This window comes from Botrytis fragariae, assembly GCF_013461495.1.
Source record: "Botrytis fragariae strain BVB16 chromosome Unknown tig00000075, whole genome shotgun sequence".
Classification (NCBI taxonomy): Eukaryota; Fungi; Ascomycota; class Leotiomycetes; order Helotiales; family Sclerotiniaceae; genus Botrytis; species Botrytis fragariae.
Genome location: NW_023500995.1, coordinates 2,034,665 through 2,062,306, shown reverse-complemented (window position 1 = coordinate 2,062,306; position 27,642 = coordinate 2,034,665). Strand labels below are relative to the sequence as shown.

Here is a 27,642-nt window from a genome sequence, read left to right as displayed (position 1 = left end):
GGGATTTGAACTCAATCGTATGATGATCGAAATGCATGAGATCAAAACCACAGTTTCCCTGTGTTGGGGGTAACTTCTGAGTTGTATAAGAGCTCGAATTCATCCAAGTATTATCTTCTCCATCACACAATCTTCTCATCATTCTGCAATAGCAAACAGCAACCAACAAATAAGAACCAACAGTTATCATATCAGACACCAAAATGCCTGCTCAAATCAAGAAGTACAAGGCCGCAGCTGTCCAAGCTGAGCCTGGATGGTTCGATCTCGAATTGTCTGTCAAAAAGACCATTCACTGGATCAACGAAGCTGGAAAAGCAGGCTGCAAACTTGTTGCATTCCCTGAAGTTTGTAAGTAAATCTAGCTCTGGTCTCGTTCTTTACAATCTACTTACGCACCCACAGGGATTCCTGGTTACCCATACTGGGCATGGAAGGTCAACTACCAACAATCTCTCCCTATGCTTAAAGCATACCGCGAGAACAGTCTTGCATCTGACTCAGATGAGATGCGCAGAATTCGTGAAGCTGCCCGCGAAAATGCCATCTACGTTTCATTGGGATACAGTGAAATCGATTTCGCAACTCTGTACATTTCTCAGGTTCTGATTTCCCCAACCGGAGAAGTTCTCAACCACCGCAGAAAGATCAAGCCTACTCACGTTGAGAAGCTTGTCTACGGCGATGGAGCAGGAGATACCTTCAAAAGTGTCGTTCAGACAGATATTGGAAGAGTTGGACAATTGAACTGCTGGGAGAACATGAACCCATTCCTGAAGGCAATGAACGTTTCCGAGGGAGAGCAGGTAAGACCACATCCACAAGCATTTTGATGAAATGTTTCTCACCAATTATCAGGTCCACATTGCTGGCTGGCCAATCTACCCACACGAGGAAACTCGCACCCCATTAGACCCATGGACCAACACTAGCAACCCCAACTCCGATATTGTTTCTCCAGCCTACGCTATTGAGACTGCAACTTACGTTCTCGCACCATTCCAACGTATTTCCAAGGAAGGTGTCGACAAGTGCACTCCACCTGGAGTTGAGCGTGAAGATCACAACCTTTACAACGGCAACAGCAGAATCTTCGGACCCGACGGACAATGCCTTGCTAAGGCTGACGAAGAGTTTGAGGGTTTGATGTTCGTCGAGGTAAGATAAACAGAATTTGCTCCATCAGAAATCTATACTAACGAAATTTCAGATCGATCTCGATCAATCGCACCTCCCAAAGGCTCTCGGAGATTTCGGTGGTCATTACATGAGACCTGATCTCATCCGTCTTCTCGTTGACACACGTCGCAAGGAACTTATTACCGAGGCAGACCAAGACGGTGGAATCGCTACTTACAACACTCAAGATCGTGTCGGACTTAACAGACCTCTTGATGCTCCTAAAGTTGATGGTCCAAGTGGTGTAAGCAAGCAGGTGCTTTCAAGCAATGCCAAGAAGGCTGCTCACAAAGCTTAAATGTCAATCGTGCCCATAGTCACCGGATTGTAAGGACGAGTGTCTGCCTCGACGCATTCATTCTGCTGGAAAGCATTTTGTATTTTTAGGGTAAAATATTGTACTAGTCTCATCTCTCTTCATACATAGTTATCAATTTATTGAAATGTCTATCTTATTTGATTTTTGGTATCTGGAAGATAATACTTGCCAAATTTTTAACAATACTCCAGCCAGTACAAGTTCTCGGTGAATTTTAACTTCTTTTTGTGTTTTTTTCACTAATTTTTATGTCTCAGCCCATATTTAACGCCTTTGTTACCATAATGTGCTTGAATTGGAAACAGCTACAACATTCGCTAGTGAACAAAGGAGTCATCCCACTTTGTTCACAATCCCACACCTACCTAATTTGAACATCTACAATTGGTCAATGAATTTCTTTGATTACCGTAGCTTATTACTTGGGTAAATTCAGAAAACTTTCAAGCTCAGTTATTCTGGAGAAAAGATGAGATTTCGTAAGAAATCATTCAAATCTACCCGCTATTCATGAAAATGTCGGATTACAATTTCAACCACTCGGATTTTACCCCAGAGCATATCCGGCATCTCCAAGAAATCCTCTTGAAGCCTGTCAGCGGGAAAATGAATCGCTTCGTATTAGACTGGAAACGTTCAATCGTATGCTTCTCGAAGCTAAAGAGGAATCGCAAACAAGATTAGATCGTATAAAACAGGTGAGAGATGAAAGGGATGTCGCTTTTGATGAAGGGGAAAAATATGCGACGAGAGAAATTGGTGGTCAGTTAGAGGTGTTGAAGATGGAGAAACTTGAGGCAGAGAGGAAGACTCAAGAACTGGGAGAGCAGGTTGTGAAAATACGGGAGATGGCGACGCAAATGAAAGCAGAAGTGGACAAATTGAAAGAGGGGCAAGGTCAGAAAGGAGAAGTAAATGATGCTTCTCTTGAGCAGCAGAGAAATAGGATTGCAGAGGAGCTTCAGGAAGCAAAGGAGGTCATTAGGGGAAAAGAACTTCATATACAGCATTTAAAGGAAGAAGCCGGGAGTAGGTCAGCGAGAGTGTCAAAGACGCCGCCAGAAGTGAGTGCACGAGTACAGGCTCTCATAGAACAAATTCATGTGTTGATGGCAGAAAGAAATGACATCAGAGATCAATTGGAGATCTTGACCGAGAATCTCATGGGTACTACGCCAAAAGAGATTACGCCGAAAGAAGATAAATCATTGAGAGGAACACCGGAGCGGCCCACAGGGCGGCCGCCTGGTAGATTTAGTCCTAGTGCCGGCCTAGGTAGTGCTAATTTCAAAGGCAGTAGACGAATCTTGCATGCTCCTTCTCCTTTGAGACAACAGTCTTCTACCACCGAGTCGGTGGAAGATGAAGATTCGGAAAAGGAGGTGGAAGTGAAAGAAGGTGATTTCGAGGAAGAAGAGGAAGAACTAGATAGTGAAACAGAAGAGGAAAATCTAAAAGAAAGTATCGAAAAAGATGAAAACGACACATCGTTGGAAAGCTATCGAAAAGACAAAGATGTATACGACCAGCGACTCGTCAACCGCATCAAAGAACTCGAGAGAAGAAATCTACGTCTTGAGCACTATCACGACATGACCCACGTAACACGCGCAATCCTCAGTCTGACACCCGTTCATTTCGAAGCATATCGTGAACGTAAAGAGGCTAAGAGGAAAGAGGGAATGGTAATGCTCGATGTTATGGACAAGGAACGTAAGATTCTACGAAAACAAAATCGGAAGCTCGAAAAACAGTTGCAGGTATTGGCGGATCTGAGAGGCAAGGAGAAGGAGAAGGATACGGGGGATACTCAGGATTTTATACTCACACAAGCTCATCATGACGCAAACGAAAATGCTACGAAAGATTACAAAAGATTGTATGAAGAGGCGGAAAAAGTAGTGATGAAGATGCTAGAGACCTGTGCGGATGTTGATGCCGAAGAAGTCTCAGAATTGCGGAAGGAGCGAGAATTTCATAAGAAGCGAATAGCGGAACTGGAAGAGGAAATTGATGGTCCATTAGGATTGAGAGAACAATTGGCATTCAGTACTGCTGAAAACACAGACGATTTTAATGCGGAGAGGGAGCTAACAAGAGTCAGAGCTGAGCTTGGATGGTGCATAAAGGAAAGAGATATGGCCATGGAGGAATCACACGTGGAGGAAAATCTTACATCCATCAAAGAACTAATGGATCAATTATCCCAGAAACTCGATGTTAACGTCTATCCCAACGAGGAAAAATACGAACAATGCAAGGAAATGACCAAAAAGTACCGAGAATGCCAGCGTGAATTGAGCGACGAGAAAGAAAAGACCAAGTCTCTTGAAAGGTTTCTGGAAGAGAAATACATGGAATACGAAGACCTTGCCGGCGATGTGCACGATGATTCGATAAGCGCAAGATTGGCTCGAGCATTAATTGAACTCCACCAGACGAAGCGAAAACTAATGGATAAAACGATACAGAGGAATAGTCTTACCAAGAGCGCTGTAGGATGTTTAACGACCGTCTTGCAACACAATGAAATCCTGGAGCAGAAAATATACACACTGAAACAACACCCAGATCGCGATCCTGAGCTTCCTATTACAGATGTTGATTTGGAGAACGAAGAAACGATTGCGAGGCTCCAGTGGAAGATTGATATATTGGAAAAACAGCTTCATAAAGCTCAATCTGATATCAAAGCTGCGGAGAAGAAGGCGAAAAATTCGAAAGAGAGATTGGATGAATATATTGGGTTATCTTTTAACAAATCAAATACGCACCCTAGAGTTGAATCTTTGAGATTGAAAAGACAGAGACCCCCCTCGATCCGAATGCTACTGACCCCGAAGTCATTGCACATTTGAAGGTTCAGCTTAAAGATACGGATGATTTGGTGGAGCTTATATGTCAGAGATATGACGTTGCGGAGAGTGAAGCGGAAGATGAAAAGGAGGGTTGAAGGCGGAGATAGCGGCGAGGAGATTGGAGGATTGTATGGATTTGGTGAATGGACCGTTGAGTCAAAAAGAGGCGTGGAACAATCTGAAGGAATTGTTGAGAAAGGCAAGGGGTGAATTGAAAACTAAAATTAATGAGTGGAAGGAGAAAGATGGAGAACGTGATTGGGCAGTTGAGAGTTTGGAGAAGATGTTAAAGGAGAGTGAAGAAAGGGAAGCGGCACTCGCTAAGCTTCTGCATTCAACACAAGAGGATATGAAGAGTGAAGGTACAAAGGACGCGAAGATTGCAGAATTGGAAGAACAATTGAGTAGAAACGGAGAAAGAATACGAGACTTGCTCCGAGAGAAGGATGAGAATAAAGCCGAAGCTGATGGATTAGAACATTTTCTTCGAGCTAGCGAGACGCAAACGACACAACTCGAAGAACAACTTAGGAAGGCCGAAGAGAGAATTCGGGATTTGCAACTGGAAAAAGATACCCAGCAATTTGAGGCTGAAAGACTGGAGGATCTCCTCAAAGCTCGTGAAACACAAACGGCCGAAATTTTCAAGACATCAAGAGATGAAGAAGAAGAACAATACCTAGTAGAAATCGAGAGGTTGCATGAACTTCTCCTATTAAGAGAAGATGAAGACGAACAATTCCGCGAAGAAATCGAGAGACTTCACGAAATGCATAAAACTAGTGAAGGAAAGGTCACCGAGCTTCTTGATATATCAATCAAGACTTCGACACGATTATCTGATCTCGAAGACGAGATCATGAGATGGAAAGTCGTTGCTGGAGAAAGTATTGGGGAGATTGAAAATTTACAGAAACAGTTGGAAGACGCTGAGGCAAAAGTTGAATCGCACAGTATAACGCATAATCAAAATGCGGAAACGCAAACTGACACACCTACATCCACAAGCATGGAAACACAAACGGAGGATATTGAACTTCTACAATCCGCAGTTCCACCTTCTACAGCTGAACCCAAACCAAAGAAAACCAAAAGGAAATCTCCAAAAAAGAAGCCTATCACAAAGATCCCACGAGATCCACGCAATCATTCTCAACACTCCGATTCCGAAACTTCAGATGAAGAATTAAAGAACCCTAGGACCCTCAAACCACAACCTAAACACAACGTTGCACTGCGTCAAGAAATGGATTCAAATCATCCAGCTCCATCGCCCTCTCCCGCCCCTTCAATAACCATTAGATTTACATCCAAAGCGCATGCGAAGAAGAAGGTTCATGGAAAGGAAAGTGTAGAATATGATCCACCGTATAAAGTTGAAACAGTGGTGGGAAGTGAAGATGAAGAAATACCAGATATGGAGATAGCACAGGAAAGTCCGATTCAAGAGATGCATAAAGTGGGAGAGGCGGTGAAATCAAGAGGGAGTAGGAACACGAGAAATCCAGATCCGGTTTATACCGGGCAATTGCTAGTGAGGGGACTTGGGAAGGGAGAGCAGGAGAAGATGGGTGGAAATAGGGCTGCTAGGGGCCAGAAGAGGAGAGCAAGTGAGATTGGGGATGAGGCTGGGAAAGTAAAGAAGGGGAAAAGGCAGGACAGAAGTGTGTGATATGGTGAATTGTTTTTGGGGGGGTATTGATAGATAATATTTTGAAGTATTGGAAATACAGCTTTGACTTGTTTATTGTGCGTGTATTGAATGAAAGTTGAATGAAATTGTTATAATAGGCCACTTTTTTTCTCTCGTCCAGACTTCTAGACTCCTCGTTTGCCCTGATCCTCCCTGCCATCTTTATCCTTACTCTAAAAACGTATCTGAAGTTCTTAAAACAAGCTTAAGCACGCAACTCCTTGATTCGTGTGTATATAGAGGGGAGTAAAGTAAACCATAGAACGCGTACGTACTGTTTACGTTTACACAAGATTTCCCGTTGGATTATGCGGCGAGCAAGGGATGAAAGGATACAAAGTAAGACATAGATAGTGATTATTAGATTTCAGAACACTTCATAGTGGGTGAATTCTCATGATTAAATGAGTAATGATAGTAATTCTCTCGAATAGCTGTAAACATTTGCTACATCAAGAAAATTACATGTAGTGACTGCAACCGTATTTCTCCCACATTCAAGGACATCCGCAAAAGAGTGTATATGTGTTAAGCACGAAACCAAAATCTCAAAAACAATCAAACGGATGCAACCCTTTCGTAAATCAATTCCATCCATCTTTTCATTCATCTCACACGATGCCTCATTTCAAGTGTTCAAACCCGATCCTTTTCTTTGAGCATGCAATAAATATTCATTCAGAATAATTGCATATCCAAGCAAGCAATGCTAGATTAACTAGCAGCCTCTTGCTCACACCAACAAGCTCCTTGAAGCCGATGCTGTGTCATCTGTTCATTTCATTGAACGAATGCATATCTATGGATACACCATGGTATCCTATGATATGAAACCTATCTAGCAACCATGTCGGTAGATAGGGAGAGGGAATCAAAAGGTCTGACACGAATGGATATCCTCAGCCCAGTTTCTCGACTTTGGAATCCAAATTCAGATTTCCCATTGCTTCGAGCAGATCATCTTGATCGTGCGCGTCGCGGCATAATTTCTCATAATTGCGTTCCGAATCACGACGACTAATGTGCAGTTTAAGCTCGGCTAGGCCTCCATGATGCTTAGCCGGAATGGATAATGGGATACCGTAATCATCCATCACTTCCCTGAGCGCACGCACGGGACCTCGTAGAATTCGTCGATCTTGAGATACGAGCGTTCGGAAAGAGTGGTGATGAGAAGAGTTTGTTGGCCGCGAGCCCAGACCCAGCCATGGTTATTACGAAGCTTGATTTGGATGGGGTAGGGGCGCTTGCGAACGGGAGCGATAGGAAGATATTCATGGCCTTCTTTGAGAGATGTAGTGATCTGTGAGTTTCACAATTAGATGATTATGTCTTCTAGATGAGGGAGAGCTTGAGGACGAGACGAACAGTCATCACTTTCACATAATCGGGCCTAGTAGGCACAGTACCAAGACAGATAACCATGTGTATGCGTACCAGGTCTGTGACATTTGTATCGAAGACGACATCTGTTTTTTTGAGCTCTGACTTTGATAGGAAATTGTAGAGCTTTCCCTGTACTTGCTGGGGATGAACCATCTCGCTATGAAGTTCGCGTTGCGCTCAGAAGAACTGCAAGTACCTATTCAACAAGAAGAATTATATGCCAAATTTTTGGTATCTTGAGTTGAAGAAAATTCATCACCCTAAAGAGTTGAGAAGGTGGGAAATCAGCTCATTATTTATTACTGGAGGATGTCATCGCATGACATGCACTTTGCTATCGCTGCGTCTGGTTGGCCACCGTTGATTGGACCCTAGATGCGAAGCACTGCACTTTATCACTTTAAAAGCCACAAAATTCATCCTATCCTCAACCTCTGAATTTTTGTAACCCCAAAATAAAACATCCCTTCCCCGCACCCCGTACTTCTTTCTCTTCCTCTTCTCAAAAATCCTTTTCCGACACCGCTTCTTCGCTACTCATCTCTCCAATCGGATCTATCATCAATCTATCAACTCATCAATCCTACATATACACATGAACAAAACCCATATAACCAAATATAACAAACAAGAACTCAATATCTCACTCTATCCATTTCAACTACCGCGACACTTACAATTATAACTACAATTTCGAAGTCGAGGTCTTATAAAAAAGATATCGGCATTCTCGAGGTCTAATAATGATATCAGATGTCTTTTTTTCCTATCAAATTTGGAGTTGGGTTTAGATAGATTAAGAATGAAGAAAAGAACAAGGGGAGAGGTAGGTGTGAATACTCATTATTTCACAGAGTGGTCTAAAGTTGGGACATCTCGCTTTGAAGTTCTTATAACTATATAGGAACTGTCTTTATAGTGCTAGTTAACATATGCCTGCAATCTGATTTCCGATTCCTTTATAATTTATGAATCACGAGATATATTTCTGTCCCAAGGTTCAAAATCGCTTTTGAAGTACTATGTTTTCATTGCCCTGGTAAATGATATCGCATATTTCGTTGTGTCGTTGCTACCTAATTCCCTGTTTTTCTTTTTCCCCTCTCCCATCTCATCCTATCATAATTTCATTATTCCATCATTTCCAAATCTACCCTAACCAACCCTACTCTTCTCTACCCTACAAATCAGTAAAAGAATCTTCCAAATCATCTTCCAATACCATATCTTCCTGATCCGTCCAATCCATATCATCTTCCCCATCACTCCCATCTTCATCCATCATCTCATCGTTCATCTCTTTCCCCTTCCCCTTCTCATTCTCCTTATCCTCCGCATCAAATTCACCATCCGACATCTCCCTCTCACTAACACTAACACTATCCCCATCAATCGTAAAATCATCACCACTCTCTAACCCTTCATCTTCTCCAGAGCTTACAATTTCGAAATCACTTCCGCTACCCGTGGGCGTCATAGTAGCCATATCATAACTTCCTGTCGAGAAGACACTTCCTGTATCACTTTCACCATCATCATCACCCACTATACCAGTTTGACTCCCCACTTGACTCCCAGCTCCCATTTCTGTTTCAGTCCTCGCACTCCCATCCTTAACATCCAAACTACTATTCCTCTCACTTCCCATTCCTGTTCCTACCCCCACAAATCCACTAGCCCCTTTATACATGACTCCGGGTGTCAATCCTCCCACATTAGCATAATAAGCGGGCGGTACATCCGCGCTTGTAACACCGCCACTGCCATCGTCATTCCCCCCTGCCCAAAGCGGCAAATACTGCCATTCCTTATCGGTCAAACAGAGTAATGTATCCGTCAACATGTTGTTTTCCGATCCGTCTGATTTGGAGAGTATGGACTGACAAATATGGTCCGTGTAAGATTTGAGTTCGTCGAGGAAACAACAGAGTTTGAAATTGTGAGGGGGTTCGTTTAGTTGATAAGGGTTGGAGTTGGCAGAGAAGGGCGTGGATGTATTGGCGAAAGTAAAGTTTGGGGTATCTTTCGATAGAAGAGAGGAGCCAGTTTCCAAATCTAGGTGCGGGATACCCGCGAGTAAGAATGCTCTGTGCGCTTTATAATCATCAAGTGATTTATGTCCCAGATGCTGCAAAAAGTTCTTGAGGACGTTCGGTGTAGAATTCTTCGACTTCTCTTTCGCCTCGGTTGAAGGTCCCGGCTGAGCATTAAGATAATATTCATCCTTCCTGTTTGCCACCGTAACTTTATCTGGCTTTGAACGCAAAGGTAGATTGAGTAATGGTTTAGTCGAAGCGTCAGTTGAGACGGAGGATATTGATGCTGCATCATCTGTTTTCTCATCGAATTCGGCACGCTCAAGTTCCAATGCTCTAATTCCTGATAGACGTGCCTGATGATATGCATGGTCTTGATTGTATGCACTCATAAATGCATAGTTAGGCCTCTCTTCATCCAGGCTCTTCGTTTTAGCTGGTGGGATAGTAGGTAACGGATTCGAGCGCGACGATGGATTGTAATTCTCCTTATTAACTGCAAGATTGACCTCACGATTAAAGTCGTTGGCATAAATCGCCAGGTCGCAAGTATTTGTCAGGCGGATGTTATCCCTATCCACAAGACTTTTTCCTGAACGAATTAGCTGCGGATTATATGAGTTGAGTTTAGGGCTCTCAAAATCATCCTCCCAATAGACATCTCGAAGACGACGCCAGAAATGTGGTAGTAAGACTCTTTCACGATCACCGAGACCGTTGTAAATGTAATTTGGATCTAAACCCTCATTCGATTCAATTCCTGAAGCTGCATACACTTCCCATTGAGCTTCGCGTTGACTTTTACTCGCCATAGTGATCTCAAAAACTTCTAGTCCTTGATTCAAACAAGTAATAATTTTCCCTCGAACAAATCGACGAAGATTGACGAGTAACCGCTGAATGACCGACTTTCTTCTCTCATAGATGGCTTCGTCTTCCTTGCTATTATCTTTTTTCTTATAGCAATAGTCTTCAAACTTGCATATTTTCTTGTACTCTGGAATTTCCAAAAACCAAGCCATTCTTTCATCCACCAAGTCGGTAATTATTTTTTGAACACGATCGCAGAAGTCTTGACTGGCATGTTGAATAACGTTCCACAAATCTTCATCAAGCTCTTCACGAGGTCGAAGATACTTGTACTCTGCTCGCCTACCAAGACCTTCACAAAAAGTTCTTGAAGCCACATTGAGCGCTTCTTCAGAAACAAGAATTGAGAACGCAGCTCTTGTAATCATAGGTGATCTCAAGCCAAGCCCAATGTTTATACTGGCTTCGGGAAGAACTTCGAGGAATTTAATATTATTTCCATTCATGATCCATGAGGTTATGTAGTCAATCTGAAATGAAGTTAGACTTAAAAATGTCGAAATGAAGGAATGATCTCTTACCACAACGCTTGTACATTCATAATACTTTGCCAAAACAAATAACGTCCATACTTTTGGCGCCGAATCCAGTTTAGGTACTTTACCTTGAATGATCCTAAGAAGGTTTTCGACTCCAAATCGATGACGGATCGGACAATAATCTAGGACCTTTTTCTTTGACCCCGCTACTTCGGTAGAGCCATCATGAGCAGTTCCAACCGGGCCACTTCCCGAAGGCCCAATAAATAAATGGCCATCTTCCAGGCTATTCTTAATCGCTCTCTGCATATTCGAATCTTGGACAGACTTGTCAGAAATAATAGCATCGTTTTTAGGTACCGTACGACCCAAAGACGTAAAAACAAATTTATCGTTGACAGGCGAGTCCATCCTTGACTGCGAAGAAAGAAAGGCTATATAGCCGTCTACTGGAACTTTTAATCCGAATTGTTCGGCAGTTTTAGCTGGTACGATGGCAGGTCCAGGAATATCATCATCACCAGCAACCAGATGCTTTTCGACACCACATCGCTTCTCAGCCAAGTACCAATTCCTAATTCCTGCCGAGCAGGATAATTCTGATACCAATTCAACTGCCTCATCGCCTTCTTCTAGTGGTGTAAGATCAAGTACATATTTGATATTTTCTGGTAGATAATGTAGAAAACCCTTTCTCTTTCTCGCCCAATGTTGTGGCCGCTCTTCGAACATCCGAGAGAATTTCGCCGAACCAAGTGCTTTTAACTTGTCGCTACTAGCTCGATAAATTTTATATGGCTGTGGTTCTCCCTTGAAGTCGTAGAAAGTAATGCCTCCAGGAAATGAGACGTATACCAGAGTATCGCCTTCATCTAAAAGCGATTTGCTGTACTCGACTGAATTGTGATCTCTTTCATTGAGTTCTTGTCGAGCTTTGCGTTGTTGCTCGGCGGCATCTCCCCACTCTGAAGTCGAATGAGGTCGTACTATTTGACGATATGTTGTTAGTATAGAATCAAAGCTCATTGGGCCAGGCAGATGTGAAGAATGATTTACTCGAAGATACGCACCATCATTTGAACTTGGACCGCCTTTTTGATCAACACTTTGATCCGCTTCATCCACTTGACCTGGAAATCTGGAGACATTTTTTTGATATCCATCGTTGAATGTTATAAGCGGAGTTTCTTCTTCGTCTTTTCGTTCCGCATTTTCTGTTTCTCCGGGAAGCTTTAACTCTTCATGAGATTCATTAGTGATTGATTGTTTGATAACCAGCTTCTTCGAATCAACATTCTCGATTTCCATATCGGAGAACTCGAATATGTCATTTGAAGTATTCCAGATGATTTCTCCAGAAGGAGATCTGTTGTCCTTGGATCCGAAAGCTTCCATTATCGCTATTGAGGAGAGTAACTGAATGAATGAGAGTAAACTTGTTGACTTGTTCGTCCAACTGAAGTTACGAGATGATGCTTGGATTTGAATATGTGGCGAGAGCAGGGAATCAATAAGGCTGAGGAGATGAATGTAGATCTAGGCAACCACAAGACCGCCTCTTCAGAACGATAGCAGATACCAGTAATATGAATTACCAGTTCAACTCTCCATTCCAAGGTATTCGATAGTCCAGTACACGAATCCAAATACGAGGTAAGAGTCAAAAATCAACAAGGCTGAGGAGATAAATGTAGATCTAGGCAACAACACGACCGCCTCCCCAAAACAACATCTAGTATAATGTATATCAGTCAGTGAATCAAACAAAAGGAGGTCAAAGATCAAAAGGTTCAAATAGAGTAAAGCTTCACAATTTTCACAACTACTCGAACAGGATTGAATAAATGAAGTGGACTCTAATCCATTCTACACCGTTCGAAGAAAAAAGGTAAGCCTTCTTTCTTACCATCCATCCAAGTTATCAAGCTACAACGTGATAAGGCGGGGTAAGCTAGACTAGACTAGCTAGCACAGGGATAACCAAACCTAACCATTAGTAAAGAGGGCTAATCCGGTCACAAGCCACAGGTAGGCCCACAGCGGTCTGACTGAGGCGGTTTATAGGGTCCATTATAAGCCTGTCAATTATGCATAGCGTGTTTGATGATCGCGACCGAGTGAGTAGCTGTCATTTTTTAGTTGAGCCTCAATTAGATTAATTGACCGACTGAAAGAGAACTCGATTTTTACCGGACTCTCTTCGTTGAACGTGGATTTGGATTTGGATTCGGATTGCGTTTATGATGGATCTAGGAATGGAGATAAATGTGTTGATTCATGTTAATTAGACGTAGCTATAAAAACTGTAAATCGTAGAATTGGATGTATATGTTTGAGTAGGTACCTATTGATAAAATGTGCAAGCAAGTGACATTTACATACAGAGAAATACGTTCGAAGAAGTCTAGAATTGATTCCTTGGCTGATAGCCTACCTAAAGAGTGTTGAAGTGAGTCTTTGTGATAAATCATATATACCCCCCTTTCCCATGATATCTAACGCCTATCCCATTCCATCCCATCCCATTCAGTATAACATTTGAACTCTTTATATTTATCTCGATCTTTCAGCGATTATATCCTATCCAATATATCATCCCAGTTCCCTCCTACCAACTAACATTGAACAATGATCTCTCTCCTCCCCTCAAACCCTGGTAGTCCCAATCCCCTCGGATTTCCCTTACAACACCTCATAAACGCCACTCTCGCCGCTGGATCCCATCCCATTTCAATATTCCTACACTTAGTCTCCTCAGCCAGCGATATACCCCTCCCTAACACTCTATCCACCTCCGGCCCATCCTCTTCTATCTCCACTAATCTCTCCATAACTTTCCCCACCGCTCCAGAAAATCCTCTTACTTCCCTCCCACTCAAATAATCATACTTTCCCCCCTTCAACAACATCGACACTGCAACTCGTCTTAAATCTCGATCTCGAATTTCCCATCCCACAACCATCGATGGAATCATAGTCGCGAGTTCAAAATCTCCGTTTTCCTCTAGAGTTTTTCTCCAACTTGGGGTTGAGCGTAGTATTTTAGCAATTTCTTTTAGCTCTTGTAATTGTGCTGAAAACCTTCCTTCGGCAACGTCGAGGCTATTGAGATGGTTAGATGAGGCGATAAGAATGTATCCGGAAAGCCAATTCATTCTTAACAAATATGCCATCAACAAATCCGAATCTTTATCACAGTGAAATTTATCATTTGACTGGCATCTCTTTTGGCGGTCTTCGAAAAGAGGCGAGAAAGATCGATTCCAGCGTTCATATTCCCTTAATGTTCTTTTTTCCTCCTCAAATTTAGGATCAATATCAAAGAATAGCCCATTATCGCGAGAATTGTTTTCCTGGCCGTTATGATGTGCTGAAAAATCATGTCGTTTGAGAGTCGAAGCCAACCACTCCATACTTTTCACCATAACCCTTTCCAAATCATTCTTCGCCTCTGTAAGATTGGAAAATCGGCCCGGCATCATTTCAATATCTGGTTCTCCTAGACTTGTCCTTCTTTCATGTTCTGGTCTTGCATCCGCGTATCGTAAGATTCTGGATTCCAGACGACTAAAGCATTTCAAACAAGCAGTTTCCGACATAGGTCCGAGACTACCACCTTGGGGAATATATGTCCTGACTACCCACTCACGAAGTGCTCTCAGTCCCAAGTACATAGTCGAGACTCTTTCATGGCTGATGACCTCGTTACCGCTAGCCATCATATTAGAAAGTAGATGGGTAATGAGTGTTGTTCTGCTTTCCACGTCGATATCAATGATTCCTACACCTATCCCTAGGCCCTCCGAGAATGGCACTGTTCTCTTTTTCGTCAAACATTTCGTGTTGCAATATTCGTGGTAGGTGGCCATATGTCTAAAGGCTCCTATATGAACTCCCCGATTCTTCGGTCGCAAATCGAGAGATCCAATCATGTGTACAGCATCAAAAACGAGCGACGAAGATTGACATCCAGAGAATATGAGACCCCACCAAACTTCAAAATGACCTGAACTCCCCGTAATCTCTCTCACAAAATTTCGAAAACATGATTCAGCACTCTGATCTCTCCATATCGAGGGTGGAGAAACAGAAGATTCTGGCCGTGATAAGATAGAAGAGGTCTTGGAAGCCACAGAAGTGGGGGAAGTAGCGGGACTTATGGGCAGATATCCAGTTCTCGGTATCAGCGTTCGTGGCGCGATGTTGGTTCCAACAGTGGCCTTCAAACTGGATCTCTGAAGATAAGCGTAACCTTCGCATTTATGTCCAAATCGTACACATCGCATACAACCTGGTTTTGCCTCATCGCATTTGACTCTTCTTGATCTGAAATGTGTTCAGTATATCGCCTTGAAAAGTGTAAATGAACATGATTTGGATGAACGTGGCGGTGAACATACTTGCAAGTCAAACAACCAGTCTTGACCTTTGGTTTACTCGCACGAGAGCGTCTAACTCTGGGTTGTGATATTGGTGCAGTTAATGTTGGACATGTTTGTGGAAGAGCATATATCTGGTTTGCCATTGATACAACTTCCGAATATCGATCAATATCGTATCATCAGCTTTGTGGTTGCTCGATTGTATTCTCGCAGCTTATTCACTCTGCTTATACGTGACAAACATGAGCGTTGTAAAGCAAAGAAAGTAGGAAAGGATTTCGAACCATAAAAATCGAACTAATTTCAACCGGCGCACCCACATATATCATTCGATTTTGCGGCACACCATCTTCAAGCTGTGCTTCGTAACCTACACTAAGAGGGTGACATCCGCCTTTGATCATGCTTGGCACATTCTCCACCCTTACCCTCCCTCCCGAGTTGATGGTTCCTCCCCAGTGTCCCCACAAGCGCTTACTGCTCAGGCTTCAGCTCCCCCCACCAATGAACTTTCAATACCCCCACGTTGTGGCCGACATATGATCCATTATTGAGTCTCATCAGCCAGTAAATGAGATGCTTTACCAACAAGATACGAGAGAAATGTCCTGTCAATCTTTTGAAAGGATTAATCTCAGTGGGGGGGATTAAATATGCCAATCATGCATCCTCGTAATAGCGACGAATAAGGAATAGAGGCGTAATGAAACGAACGAAAAAGGAATAAGGAATAAACGTGGTGGGTGGATACGGGGTGGGTCTGCACTGTAACCTTATTATTTCTGGCTGCAGTAGTTTGATTGCTTGAATTGCTTGCGTGTTAGATTGCTTGTGAAGTTGTGATACCCCAACGCATTATGGTAAGCACTACACTACCTTGCATTTGGCTATTGTAGCACTTTTTATTACAAATGATGAATCTCGGTATTCGCACTTGAAATGCTTTACGATAGGGATAGGAACGATTCTGTCAGAAAACCAACGGGGTAATCTACTTGAAACATTCGCTTTGACACCCCAGCTGTCAGCATGCGTAGTACATCCATTTGATAAAGCCACAAACCAAATCTGTGAAGTGGTGTACGAGATAGTAAGATAATATCAAATACGAGAAGTAAAAGTACGCAACCAGAATGAAACGTTGAACGTTGAGGGCAAGTCGCGGCTCTTGGTGTTGAGGAGGGTGCTCAGCATTATACGGAGCAGGACAATAAATTCGCATGGAATCGCATGCGCATGCTCATTTCTGGCGCTGAGGTTACATTACACACATTATTCCCGGTCATCGGGATTGATGGAAAATGAGTGACCGCAGCAGATTCCTTCCTTTTCTTTCGACAAGGGTTGTATTTGAGGTATGATACAACAAATGGTAGGACTGCCATACACAGCCAAATGTTGGTTCTTATGTGCATTATTGAATCGTTGAATAACAAAGGCGGGGTTAAAGTTGAATGTGTCCCATTTGAACCAATATACTCTATTATCGTATGATAGCCTTCCAGTCTCCGGTGGTTGACCAAGTTTTGCCGTTACTACGATGTAAGGCTATTATTGATTGACGCCTTTGAGGTGCCGAAGCGAACGCTGCAACGTCAACCAGGGGGTACTTAGTGACAGGACGCCTTTATTGGTAATGCAGCGCATTATGAAAAATGTAGGTGCTAATCATCCTTCCTTTTTATGCTTCCTTCGGCAGATATAAATAAATTATAATGATTTGTGGAATAAGATAACTAGACAGTTTTCTTCGTGCGATCGTTGAACCGCTCGCAACATTACAGTCGTCGTGGACGTGAATCTGCAGTCGACCTTAGCTCAGCCTACAATGCCGCCCAGTGGCGGAAGCTTTTATTCAGGTCTTAGATGTCCGCCGAGTACCGTCGTGTTCGGTGGTGATTCCTATTGGTTAGCTTATCGTTAAAAATTCGAGAATTGAAAATGCATCCTATAGGTCTAGAACATAATTGAGGCAGACACATAGTACTTGAGTTCTAGGGAGTGCCCATGAATCAGATGGACAGTTCACCACTGCACTCCTGGAATCTTCCTTGATCTGTGTGGTCAGCATTTATCCAACACATAGGATAGTTGTCTAGTCTGGATCAGTGAATGAACGTCCGAGGACGATGGGAATGGTAGATGAATGTTAAAGGGCCACGATTAAGATGGCAGGCTGAGATGGATGCCCAAGGTTACACGAAATGTGGTGAGCTCTCTGACCAGCAAATGAGCAACGACACGTGATGTGATGACAATGTTCCTCGATAACAGGCTTTGTAATTGAACGTTTATTGTGGTCAATTTTGCCAACCTTGCAGATAGAACTCGGATCGAAGTTTAATTCGAAACTGACCTGCGTGTTTGACAATTTCCTTGAAGAAGTGATATCAGATCTATATCAGAAGCATGCCTCTTGTTATCTCAATCAGCAAATTCCTCTATCCAATTGAACTCCCAAGTTCCGTTGTGTGGCATATTGTGGAGGCTAGTGTAGTTAAGTAATTGATATGATGAGTTAGTGCAGCGTAAACTTTCATCTCCGAAGGCTCACACTTGAAGTCAATATTATGATTTGTTATGGAAGGTATTGCTAGTGGATCGAACGTGTGATTGGGCGTATGGTTGCCAAAGTTATTCTACTATGGGATTGGATACGACTATAGAACGACCTGAACTTGGAGATTGTGCAGCAGAGTGGAACTGATTAGGGCTCTTAGAGTTGGCGTTGCAAAGAAAATAGTGTCTGGTGCTGAGAAACTCACTCGCGTATTCTGTCCGATTACTACCACTGGTTACTGCTGAACTATTGTTCGCTGGAATTCTAGCAGTTGGATGCACTTACCTACCAAAAACACGAACATACTACTGATCGTCTAAAGATCGAATGCTTGAAACTTATCTAAATACTTTGGTCAGGAACTGGTCCTCCGAGATTGTATTAGAAAGCAAGGAGCATCTGATGGGCATAGGTGAGCATACCTAGATGGGATGGTACCCTGCACTGGAGGTGTTCGAAGGCTATCCATACCTACAAACAGCTGTTTTCTGCAAATACTATCCAATTTTTATCCGTGGGCCAGCAACCGTCTATCGAACATTGTTCTGCTCCAACGAGACCTCATTGGGTAGATAAATGCTGATTCGTAGCGCTGCAGAGGGTTCATTTATCATCGTAGAATGCAACTCGATCAAGCATCTATAATGCTTCATAAACTGCCCCTATTCTCATTGCAATCACTCTTTGGCAAATTTCCATCCATGGAGTTATCACCAGCCAATTCATAAAAAGCAGAGTATTGGCGGTGATCAATTGGCAGGACCCTATGTCAGAGCTGGATGTGATTGCAAACCGACTGCAGATGCACATGTTACCAATGTCTCCGCCTGGCAGTGAGATTGAATAGAGTTATCGACGCCTGGCTTGACTGGTATCACATTATTCATTAATCATTAGTCTATCCTCTATTTAAAGTATTTCCAGCGCCCCTAGAGACATCATTAGTATCCATTCCAGAACTGGAAAAAGCTCTAACTTACTTTGGATTATCCTCCGTAAATTCATCCCACCTTCTAGCCTTTTCGGTCTCCTCGTCCATTTTCTCAAAATCATCAGGATCAATCTCGGGTATAATACCACTTGCCTCTCCACCACCTTCAATTATACCACCTCTCGCTCTCTCTTCTTCCAGATATTCATCTATCGTCATGGTCGGTAAATTATGCCCTGGTCTGAATACACCCTTTTGTAATGCTTGTCTACTTTCTAGTAGAGTAAATGGCCGTAATGGCTTCCCTCCAGTACTCAAAATTGGCCCTTTGTTATTTGTAGTTATATCTCTCATATCTAAGCGATCCGAGTATCCTGCATCAGGTCCGCGTAAACCTCCTATTCGTTCTCTGTCATCTGATTGTTGACCTTGGGGAACTTGTGGCCCCACAGGTGCCATAGCCAAGATCTCGAGTTCGCGATTGATGGATTCGAGTGATTGAAAGGCATTATGCGAACACAAGGATAGCTTGGCAATTTCTAGTTCGCGAATGGCATCTTCATCGTTTTGTAGACAGGCTGGATTTGCTGCCAGAAACTGAGATTGTTAGCATGTTGCACCGAGTCAGAAGATTCGTTTGAGGGCTGCTCGGCATAGAATAAACCCAGCGTGAGCCGAAGAAACATACATCCAGCTTCTTTTTAAGTTCCTTCTCCATCTTAAAATTTGCGATTTTTGCATTCCTTCTTGCAGTTGGATCTGTGGTGGAAATGGTTGAGAACGTAGATGGCGATTCTTGATATTCAGCATACAACTTCTTTTCTGCAGTAGATAGCATCTCATAATATCCTAGTTGAGTTAAAAATGCTTCATAACATTTTTTTGCCTCTTGCAAAATTACTTTTCGATCACTAGTATTTGTGGAAAGTCGTTGACCCAAATCTGCGATCCTGTAAGGAATGACCAAATATCTAAACAGGATCATTAGCTTCCTGCCCTATATCCATGCGTACGAACATACTGTATATCACTAGAATTGATGTCTTCCAAAGTTTCGTTTGGGCTGAATAATGCAAGTCTATCTGCAAGCTGCCGACATTCTTGGTATGCAGTGAGCGCGCTCGCAACATCTTCCTGATATTTTTCTGTATTTGTATCCCATGATGATTCAATAGCAAGTCTTTGGCGCTCTGCTGAATTGAAGAGGGTTTTGAGAGAATTATCTGCCATATTCAAAGCAATTCGAAGGAGATTTGCGGATTTAGGGGTAGTCGGCAGATACTAGGTATATGATGAATAATTTGGGAGAGCGTCAGGGCAACAGTGTGATGTTGTAGTGGGGGATTAGCTGTAAAGCCCAAAATTGCTGGAGACATGCGGCCGCCTCCAACAGATAGCAGACCGCCTTCCTGATTCGATCCGATTTGGCAGATCTATAATAAATTCTCCACAATAGGTAAGTAAACCTACTGGGCACCTAGCGGGCACTCAAGGTAAACTCAAGATACAGCTTAATTAACAATAAAGTTTTACAATTCTTCTCTAAATTTTATATATCTTCATTATTTCTAAATCGGGAAAGATCTCTAGCATATTTCAGCCACTAGCAGGAGCACAAGCGAACGACGCCCCATAAATGATGACAAACTTATCAGCAGCAAAAAGTCTTTATTACTATTGTTGATCTTTTCGTATCAGATGAAACTCCAGTTGGGGGAGGGGAAATTCACTTCTTCTCAATATCACAACCAGATAACAAAAATTCAATCTCTCTCACCTCTCAACACTCTGCAAATATCCATTGCACCTTGACAAACCTCTTTTTCATTCCTTAAAAGTGTAATTGCGCCTTTCCTGCCTCTTTTCCTTTCTCTTGTTCATCATTTCTACATTTTGACTTCTGCCTGCCAGTGTTGTACTGTAGACCTCATCCCACCCTGCAGCATGCGCTGGAAGACGTGCATGAATGCAACATCAAACAATTTTACACTAATTGTGTTTGCTTCTGGTATTAACAATGGAAACTAATGGAAACCAACAAGTAGGAAGAAAAGACATAGCTCCTTCAGATGAAGAGGATCTTTTATCATTTGATGATATTGTTACTATCGATCCACCTAAAACCTTGTCTTCTTCCGTCACCCAGTATACTGTTCGGGAAAATATACCTTCTGCGCATGGCAATGGAAATGCTATAGTAGATCTCAACAGTGGTTATCTCGAAAAGACTCCCCTATCTTCAAAAGGCAATCAAGGTGATGCCAAAAGTTCTCTCCCTCTTTCACCTGATAGCAAACTGGAGTTTATCTTTGGACCTCCTTTAAGGAAGCCAGAGAGGCCACTCTTCAATAAATCTTCCCATTCATTTCAAGCTTCGAACTTGTTTGCGCAACAATCTTTCACTAATTTAGGGCAAGGCCTCTCCTTACCAATTGCTAACACGACTTTACCATTGCCCGAAACAAGCCTTCTAGAGGAGTCTTCCAGGTCTTCAAGTCCTGAACTTATTCAATTCACTCCCCCAAAGCAGAATTTACCGAAAGAGGAAATTCCAAAAGCTAAACCCCTCCTCCAAATTCACGCCTCAAAACTGAATTTCGGCTCATCCGCCTTCTTATCATTGAATCCTTTTCCTTCTTCAAGTATACCCCGCACAACAGGAGGGTTGAGGGGAAATCGGGCCTCTTCTATCGCAAATTCAAGAACTCTTGACCCAAAGATACTGAAACCAGCTATCATTGATACTCACCAGGGTGAAGGCTTTCAAGAGGTTTCAAGAACAGGTATGGCTCAAGCTGATACTTTCGACAAATCTTTCCTCGCTGGGACTGCGGATATGGAGCTGTCACCAGTTTCTCGCCATGCGGATGTGGTTGCAAAGACGGTTAGTTCTATGTATTAAGGCTCTCCGTACTGGCTAATTGGTCCTCAATAGGTCACCGACTTAATTAATACACAGCAGACCGCAATAGCCACCCACAATCCAGCTCAAAACTCTAAGATGCCAGATCCTAAAATCCCTCTACTCCCCAAGAAGGATGAGGCAGGTTCTCCCGTTATTGTACCATTAGACTCTGGAGACCAAATCCCTCATGGGAACTTTTCTTTACAGCTTGATCCATTATCTCTGGAGAAACATTCTGCGAGTGTGTCCCCAATCATTCAAGTCCCTACACCATTTGCACTTGCTACGAGAACAACGGATGATGTTTTCGCAGAACTTAGGCGGCCTTTGCATCCTCAAGCAAGCCACAGCCAGTTCGAAAATCAATCTTCCTCTTCCTTGGATAATTTCAAATCGAATAATGGAATTCTAGACAATAACCAAGGTTTCAACCAGAAAGATCTGCCTGTTGTTGAAGAGGATGGGGAAGATGAAGAGGAAGAGGACATGAACCAAGCCATTCCCGATATTAAACGTATCTCAGCACGAAAACAAAAAAATGCTGCCATATTTGACGTTTTTCTCAAGGAAGCTACCAAACAGCCAAAGACAGAAAAGATCTCACATGCGGATGATGAAGCAATTCAGTCTACTCGGTGGTTGATCGACCAGGCAGAAAAACAGCATATTATAGAGAGTCCCCGGGACTATCAACTCGAATTATTTGAGAAGGCAAAAAAACAGAATATTATAGCTGTGCTTGATACAGGTAAGCTTTTCTTCGATCGTTCTCTTTTTACCAATCTGGCTAATATTTTTAGGGTCTGGCAAAACATTCATTGCAGTTCTCTTACTTCGATGGATCATAGACCAAGAGCTTGAAGATAGAGCTATTGGCAAGCCTCACCGTGTTTCATTCTTCTTGGTAAGTCTGACATAATGTTTGATATATCCACACTAACATGTTAATGAGGTTGATTCTGTAACCCTTTGTCATCAACAACACTCGGTACTCAGAAATAATCTCAATCAGCCAACAGATATGATCTGTGGGCTTACGGGAACTGATTTGTCCGATCACATAAAGTGGAAGAAACGAATGGACGCGAACATGGTCATTGTGTGCACTGCAGAAATTTTACGTCAATGCTTGCACCATTCGTTTGTTACACTGGCTCAAATAAATCTACTAATTTTCGATGAAGCCCACCATGCAAAGAAGGATCATCCTTATGCCAGGATTATCAAGGATTTCTATCGCAATGACACGGGAAAAGATTTCACTCTGCCTAAGATATTTGGGATGACAGCATCACCTGTAGATGCTAGAGATAACGTCAGGAAAGCTGCGGAGGAACTCGAAGGTCTGTTACACAGTCAAATCTGCACTGCAGAAGATCCCAGCTTGCTGCAATACTCAATCAAAGGCAAACCTGAGACTATTGCCTACTATGATCCGTTAGGCCCGAAGTTTAATACTCCCCTTTATCTCCAAATGCTCCCGCTTCTGAAGGACAATCCTATCTTTCGGAAGCCGTTTGTATTCGGGACAGAAGCTAGTAGGACTCTAGGATCTTGGTGTGTTGACCAGATCTGGACTTTCTGTCTTCAGGAAGAAGAGTCTAAGAAACTACAAGCAAAAACGGAGCAGGCGCATCATAAGAAAAGAGTCCAGGAACCACTTGAAGTGCTAGAGAAACGGAAGGAACAACTCGAAGAAGCCAAATCCATTGTCAAAAATCACACTTTTGACCCACCCCACTTTGCATCAAGATTATCGGATGATCTCACAACAAGCGTTTACTATTCGAACAATTTATCTACTAAAGTGGTTGCTCTCTTAAGTATCCTCAAAGATCGTTTCCAACGCCCCACCAATGACAAGTGTATCGTGTTTGTCAGAGAGAGATATACCGCACGCCTTCTAGCCTCACTTCTCTCCACACCTGAAGCCGGCACACCATTTTTGAAGGCTGCACCGCTGGTATGTAACTGATTCTCTTCACTGAATATAACTCCTAACTCTCTTACAGGTTGGTACTACGTCTGCTTCGGCCGGGGAAATGCATATCACTTTTAGATCGCAAACTCTTACCATGCATGATTTTCGCAATGGTAAAATCAACTGCCTTATCGCAACGTCAGTTGCTGAAGAAGGCCTTGATATTCCTGACTGTAATCTCGTTGTCAGATTCGATTTGTACAATACAGTCATTCAGTACATTCAATCTAGAGGTCGTGCTAGGCATGTCAATTCAAGGTATTACCACATGGTAGAGAACCACAACGAGGAACAGATTCGTACAATCAAAGAGGTTTTGAAGCATGAAAAAATGCTAAAGCTCTTCGCTTCTGCTCTTCCAGAAGATCGCAAATTGACTGGAAACAATTTCAATATGGATTACTTCCTCAAGAAGGAACGAGGCCATCGAATCTACCCTGTTCCGAATAGTGACGCAAAACTTACTTACAGAATGAGCTTAACGGTCCTATCCGCCTTCGTTGACTCACTTCCTCGAGCCCCAGAGTCGGTTCTTCGGGTGGATTATGTCGTCACAACTGTCGATAAGCAATTTATTTGCGAGGTCATCTTACCAGAGGAAGCACCCATACGTGGAGCAATTGGTCGACCAGCAACAACCAAACAAGTGGCCAAATGCTCCGCAGCCTTTGAGACGTGTGTGATTCTACACAAGAAAGGATACATCAACGACTACCTACTTTCCACGTTCAAAAGATCGGCACACATGATGAGAAATGCACTTTTGGCTGTGGACGGAAAAAAGCGAGAAGCTTATGATATGCAGACTAAACCAACTTTATGGTCTTCCAAAGGGAAACAAAACATATTTTATATGACTGTTTTGTCTCTCAAAACCCCAGATAGTCTTGACAGAGCATCTCAACCCTTGGGCTTGCTGACAAGATCTTCCTTGCCTGATTTGCCAGAATTTGTTCTTCATTTCGGAGGAGGACGAAACTCTCCAGTCTTGTGTGTACCTCTCGCTTCCTCAATTACGCTCGAAGGAAACATGCTTGACCAAGTCAATATGTTCACCCTATGTTTATTCCAAGACGTGTTCAGTAAAGCCTACAAATCAGACCCCGATAGTATGCCCTACTTTATAGTTCCTGTTAACTTCCCTAACACCATTATCAACTGGAAATCACAAGTCCCAATGTCAATAATCGACTGGGAGACAGTTGTATATGTCGAAGACTTCGAGAACAAGCAAGCTGATAAACCATGGGAGCTCAAGCCATGGTTAGGAAAGCCCGATGATTATTTCAAAGATAAATTTATAACTGATCCCTTTGATGGATCGCGGAAATTGTGGTCCGTTGGTATCACAAAAGAATACAGACCATTGGATCCAGTCCCACCAAATACGGCCCCAAGGAAGGGAGCTAGAAAGAACAATAGTAATATCATGGAGTATAGTTGTAGTCTCTGGGCAAAAGCTAGAACAAGACGAACTTTTGACGAAGAACAGCCTGTTGTTGAAGCAACCTACATCTCACTTCGGAGAAATTTGCTTGATGAGTTTGACGGAGGAGAGGTCGAAACATCAAAGAAGTGTTTTGTTATTTTGGAACCGTTGAAGGTATCGCCTCTTCCAACTACCGTGGTTGCAATGGCTTATCTTTTGCCTGCAATTATTCATAGGGTTGAATCATATCTCATTGCTCTTGAAGCAACAGACTTATTACATCTTGACATTCGTCCTGATCTTGCGCTAGAAGCGGTTACCAAGGATTCCGACAATTCTGGAGAGCACGGTGAGGAACAAACAAACTTTCAAAGAGGAATGGGCAATAATTATGAACGATTAGAGTTTCTTGGGGACTGCTTCTTGAAGATGGGAACATCGATATCTCTATACGGTCTGAACCCTGATAGTGATGAATTCCGCTACCATGTTGATCGTATGTGTCTGATTTGCAACAAAAATCTGTTCAACACGGCTTTGAAACTGGAACTTTACAAATACATTCGGTCAGCAGCCTTCAACCGACGTGCTTGGTATCCTGAGGGACCGGAATTATTAAGAGGAAAGATAGCCACGGCACCAAATACCCATAAGCTCGGTGATAAGTCAGTCGCAGATGTTTGTGAAGCAATGATTGGCGCTGCTTTACTAAGTCATCACGAAAGCAAATCCATGGATAATGCAGTTCGTGCCGTTACCGAAGTCGTCAATAGTGACAACCATAATGCTATTGTATGGTCTGATTATTACAAATTGTATGAGAAACCAAAATGGCAAACTGCTGTAGCTACAGCTACACAAATGGATATGGCAAGACAAGTTGAGACGAAACACCCATATCATTTTGAACACCCACGCCTGTTAAGGTCAGCTTTTATCCACCCGGCATACTTGTTCATCTACGAAAAGATTCCTTGTTATCAACGTCTCGAATTTTTGGGCGATTCGCTACTCGATATGGCATGTGTCAACTTCCTTTTTCACAACCATCCAACAAAAGATCCACAGTGGCTCACTGAGCACAAGATGGCTATGGTATCCAACCAATTTCTTGGAGCTCTTTGTGTTAAATTAGGTTTCCATAAACATCTCCTGACACTTGATTCTCAAGTTCAAAATATGATTGCAGATTATTCCTCAGATATTAATGAAGCCCTCATTCAAGCCAGAGCAGACGCAAAGAGAGCCGGTAAAGCAGAAGACGATTACGCTCGTGATTATTGGATTGCCGTTCGTCAACCTCCTAAATGTCTTCCCGATATAGTAGAAGCATTCATTGGTGCCATTTTTGTCGACTCTGAGTATAACTACGGTGAAGTTGAGAAGTTCTTTGAAATGCATATTAGATGGTACTTTGATGATATGAGTATCTACGACACCTATGCTAACAAGCACCCGACCACTTTCCTTACAAATTTCTTGCAAAAAAACATGGGATGTGAGGACTGGGCACCAGTCAGCAAGGAAGTACCTGGAGAGGATGGTAGAAAGAATGTTGTGATTTGCGGGGTCATTGTACACAATAAGGTAGTATCAACTGCCACTGCCGAAAGTATGAGATATGCTAGGGTAGGTGCAGCTAGGAAAGCCTTAGTAAAGTTGGAGGGGATGAGTGTCCGAGAATTCAGAGAAGAATACGGATGTTCATGTAAGGGGGATGTTGTTGACGAAGAGGGCAACATCAAATTTGTTGAGCGTGAAGACGGGATGGAGGGGATTAGTATGAGATATCGAGAAGAGGTTGTTGGAAGTATTTTGAAGGAAGCTGATGGTGATTTAAATGGAGATGAAAAGGTGAATGAAGCTGCGGGACCGTCGACAGCATAAAAATGAGAGTTATGGGAGATTTTGAAGCGTGGAATTACAGCCATGAGAAAACGGACGGAGAGATTTTCGATACTTCAATCACGACTTTACGATCACGAATTAAGCACGACACGATTTGGCATTTTGCTCGCGATGATGGGTAGACAGCATTGCGTTTCTCGCAATCCACGACACGACTTTCAGGACCATGCTTTCCACGACCAGATGATTTCATAGAATTTTAGTGAGCAGGCAGCGACGACACGATGATATTCCAAAAGCTTTTCACTAGCGAGTTTCTTCTCGTTTCGTTCAATAAGTTTCAATTGCTTGAAAGCATAATTACGTGTGACATTTTCTGCAAGGGACACAGCCGGTTTTTTCATCGATCACAATAAGATGCGATGTGCTGTGAGATGATGGCAATTTCTCCTCACTGACAATAGATCATACATGCATGGCCGATGCATAGCTAGCTAGCTTTTTCTTCAATGATAGTTGAATAGCAAAAAGAAACAGCTAAAACTTTTCATTTATGTGTTCGAGAAATGGTGATTTAGTTTTGGCTGACTTGATCGTTTCATTATATATGTATATGTGAAATGTAAGTAAATATTGAAGTGAAATCGAAATGCAACGCCAAAATTCTATTAATTCCATGACATGAAATGACGTGGCATACAAACTCCGATCTGAAATGCTCCAGCTTCGCTTTCTAAAATTGGTAAAAGGGACATTACTTCGTCTAGTTGTGGTTTTTTGTTTCTT

The 27,642-nt window shown here is 42.6% G+C and overlaps 8 protein-coding genes across 8 annotated transcripts; 4 read left to right on the top strand and 4 right to left on the bottom strand.

Moving 5' to 3' along the window:
• Positions 1-203: 203 nt before the first annotated feature.
• Positions 204-1,477, top strand: Bfra_006100 (putative cyanide hydratase protein; the record flags this gene model as incomplete). Its single annotated transcript, XM_037336473.1, has 4 exons — positions 204-351; positions 406-806; positions 859-1,158; positions 1,211-1,477. The coding sequence occupies 4 exons, from the start codon at positions 204-206 to the stop codon at positions 1,475-1,477; spliced, it is 1,116 nt and encodes a 371-aa protein (XP_037191683.1).
• Positions 1,478-2,142: 665 nt separating this feature from the next.
• Bfra_006099 (uncharacterized protein) lies at positions 2,143-4,356 on the top strand (the record flags this gene model as incomplete). The annotated part of the gene is made up of 1 exon (XM_037336472.1): positions 2,143-4,356. The coding sequence occupies one exon, from the start codon at positions 2,143-2,145 to the stop codon at positions 4,354-4,356; it is 2,214 nt and encodes a 737-aa protein (XP_037191682.1).
• Positions 4,357-4,486: 130 nt separating this feature from the next.
• Positions 4,487-6,028, top strand: Bfra_006098 (uncharacterized protein; the record flags this gene model as incomplete). Its single annotated transcript, XM_037336471.1, has 1 exon — positions 4,487-6,028. The coding sequence occupies one exon, from the start codon at positions 4,487-4,489 to the stop codon at positions 6,026-6,028; it is 1,542 nt and encodes a 513-aa protein (XP_037191681.1).
• Positions 6,029-6,948: 920 nt separating this feature from the next.
• Bfra_006097 (uncharacterized protein) lies at positions 6,949-7,588 on the bottom strand (the record flags this gene model as incomplete). The annotated part of the gene is given in 3 exon segments (XM_037336470.1): positions 6,949-7,150; positions 7,165-7,352; positions 7,418-7,588. 3 exon segments carry the CDS (start codon positions 7,586-7,588, stop codon positions 6,949-6,951), a joined length of 561 nt encoding a protein of 186 aa, XP_037191680.1.
• Positions 7,589-8,615: 1,027 nt separating this feature from the next.
• On the bottom strand, positions 8,616-12,215 carry Bfra_006096 (uncharacterized protein; the record flags this gene model as incomplete). The annotated part of the gene is made up of 3 exons (XM_037336469.1): positions 8,616-10,811; positions 10,863-11,806; positions 11,891-12,215. 3 exons carry the CDS (start codon positions 12,213-12,215, stop codon positions 8,616-8,618), a joined length of 3,465 nt encoding a protein of 1,154 aa, XP_037191679.1.
• A 1,220-nt stretch (positions 12,216-13,435) lies between these two features.
• On the bottom strand, positions 13,436-15,345 carry Bfra_006095 (putative transcription factor cys6 protein; the record flags this gene model as incomplete). The annotated part of the gene is made up of 2 exons (XM_037336468.1): positions 13,436-15,146; positions 15,221-15,345. The coding sequence occupies 2 exons, from the start codon at positions 15,343-15,345 to the stop codon at positions 13,436-13,438; spliced, it is 1,836 nt and encodes a 611-aa protein (XP_037191678.1).
• A 3,315-nt stretch (positions 15,346-18,660) lies between these two features.
• Bfra_006094 (putative type 2a phosphatase-associated protein 42 protein) lies at positions 18,661-19,923 on the bottom strand (the record flags this gene model as incomplete). Its single annotated transcript, XM_037336467.1, has 4 exons — positions 18,661-18,691; positions 18,743-19,290; positions 19,382-19,664; positions 19,715-19,923. The coding sequence occupies 4 exons, from the start codon at positions 19,921-19,923 to the stop codon at positions 18,661-18,663; spliced, it is 1,071 nt and encodes a 356-aa protein (XP_037191677.1).
• A 787-nt stretch (positions 19,924-20,710) lies between these two features.
• Bfra_006093 (putative dicer-like protein 1 protein) lies at positions 20,711-26,895 on the top strand (the record flags this gene model as incomplete). The annotated part of the gene is made up of 5 exons (XM_037336466.1): positions 20,711-21,577; positions 21,629-22,346; positions 22,399-22,502; positions 22,551-23,561; positions 23,611-26,895. The coding sequence occupies 5 exons, from the start codon at positions 20,711-20,713 to the stop codon at positions 26,893-26,895; spliced, it is 5,985 nt and encodes a 1,994-aa protein (XP_037191676.1).
• Between the last annotated feature and the right edge of the window lie 747 nt (positions 26,896-27,642).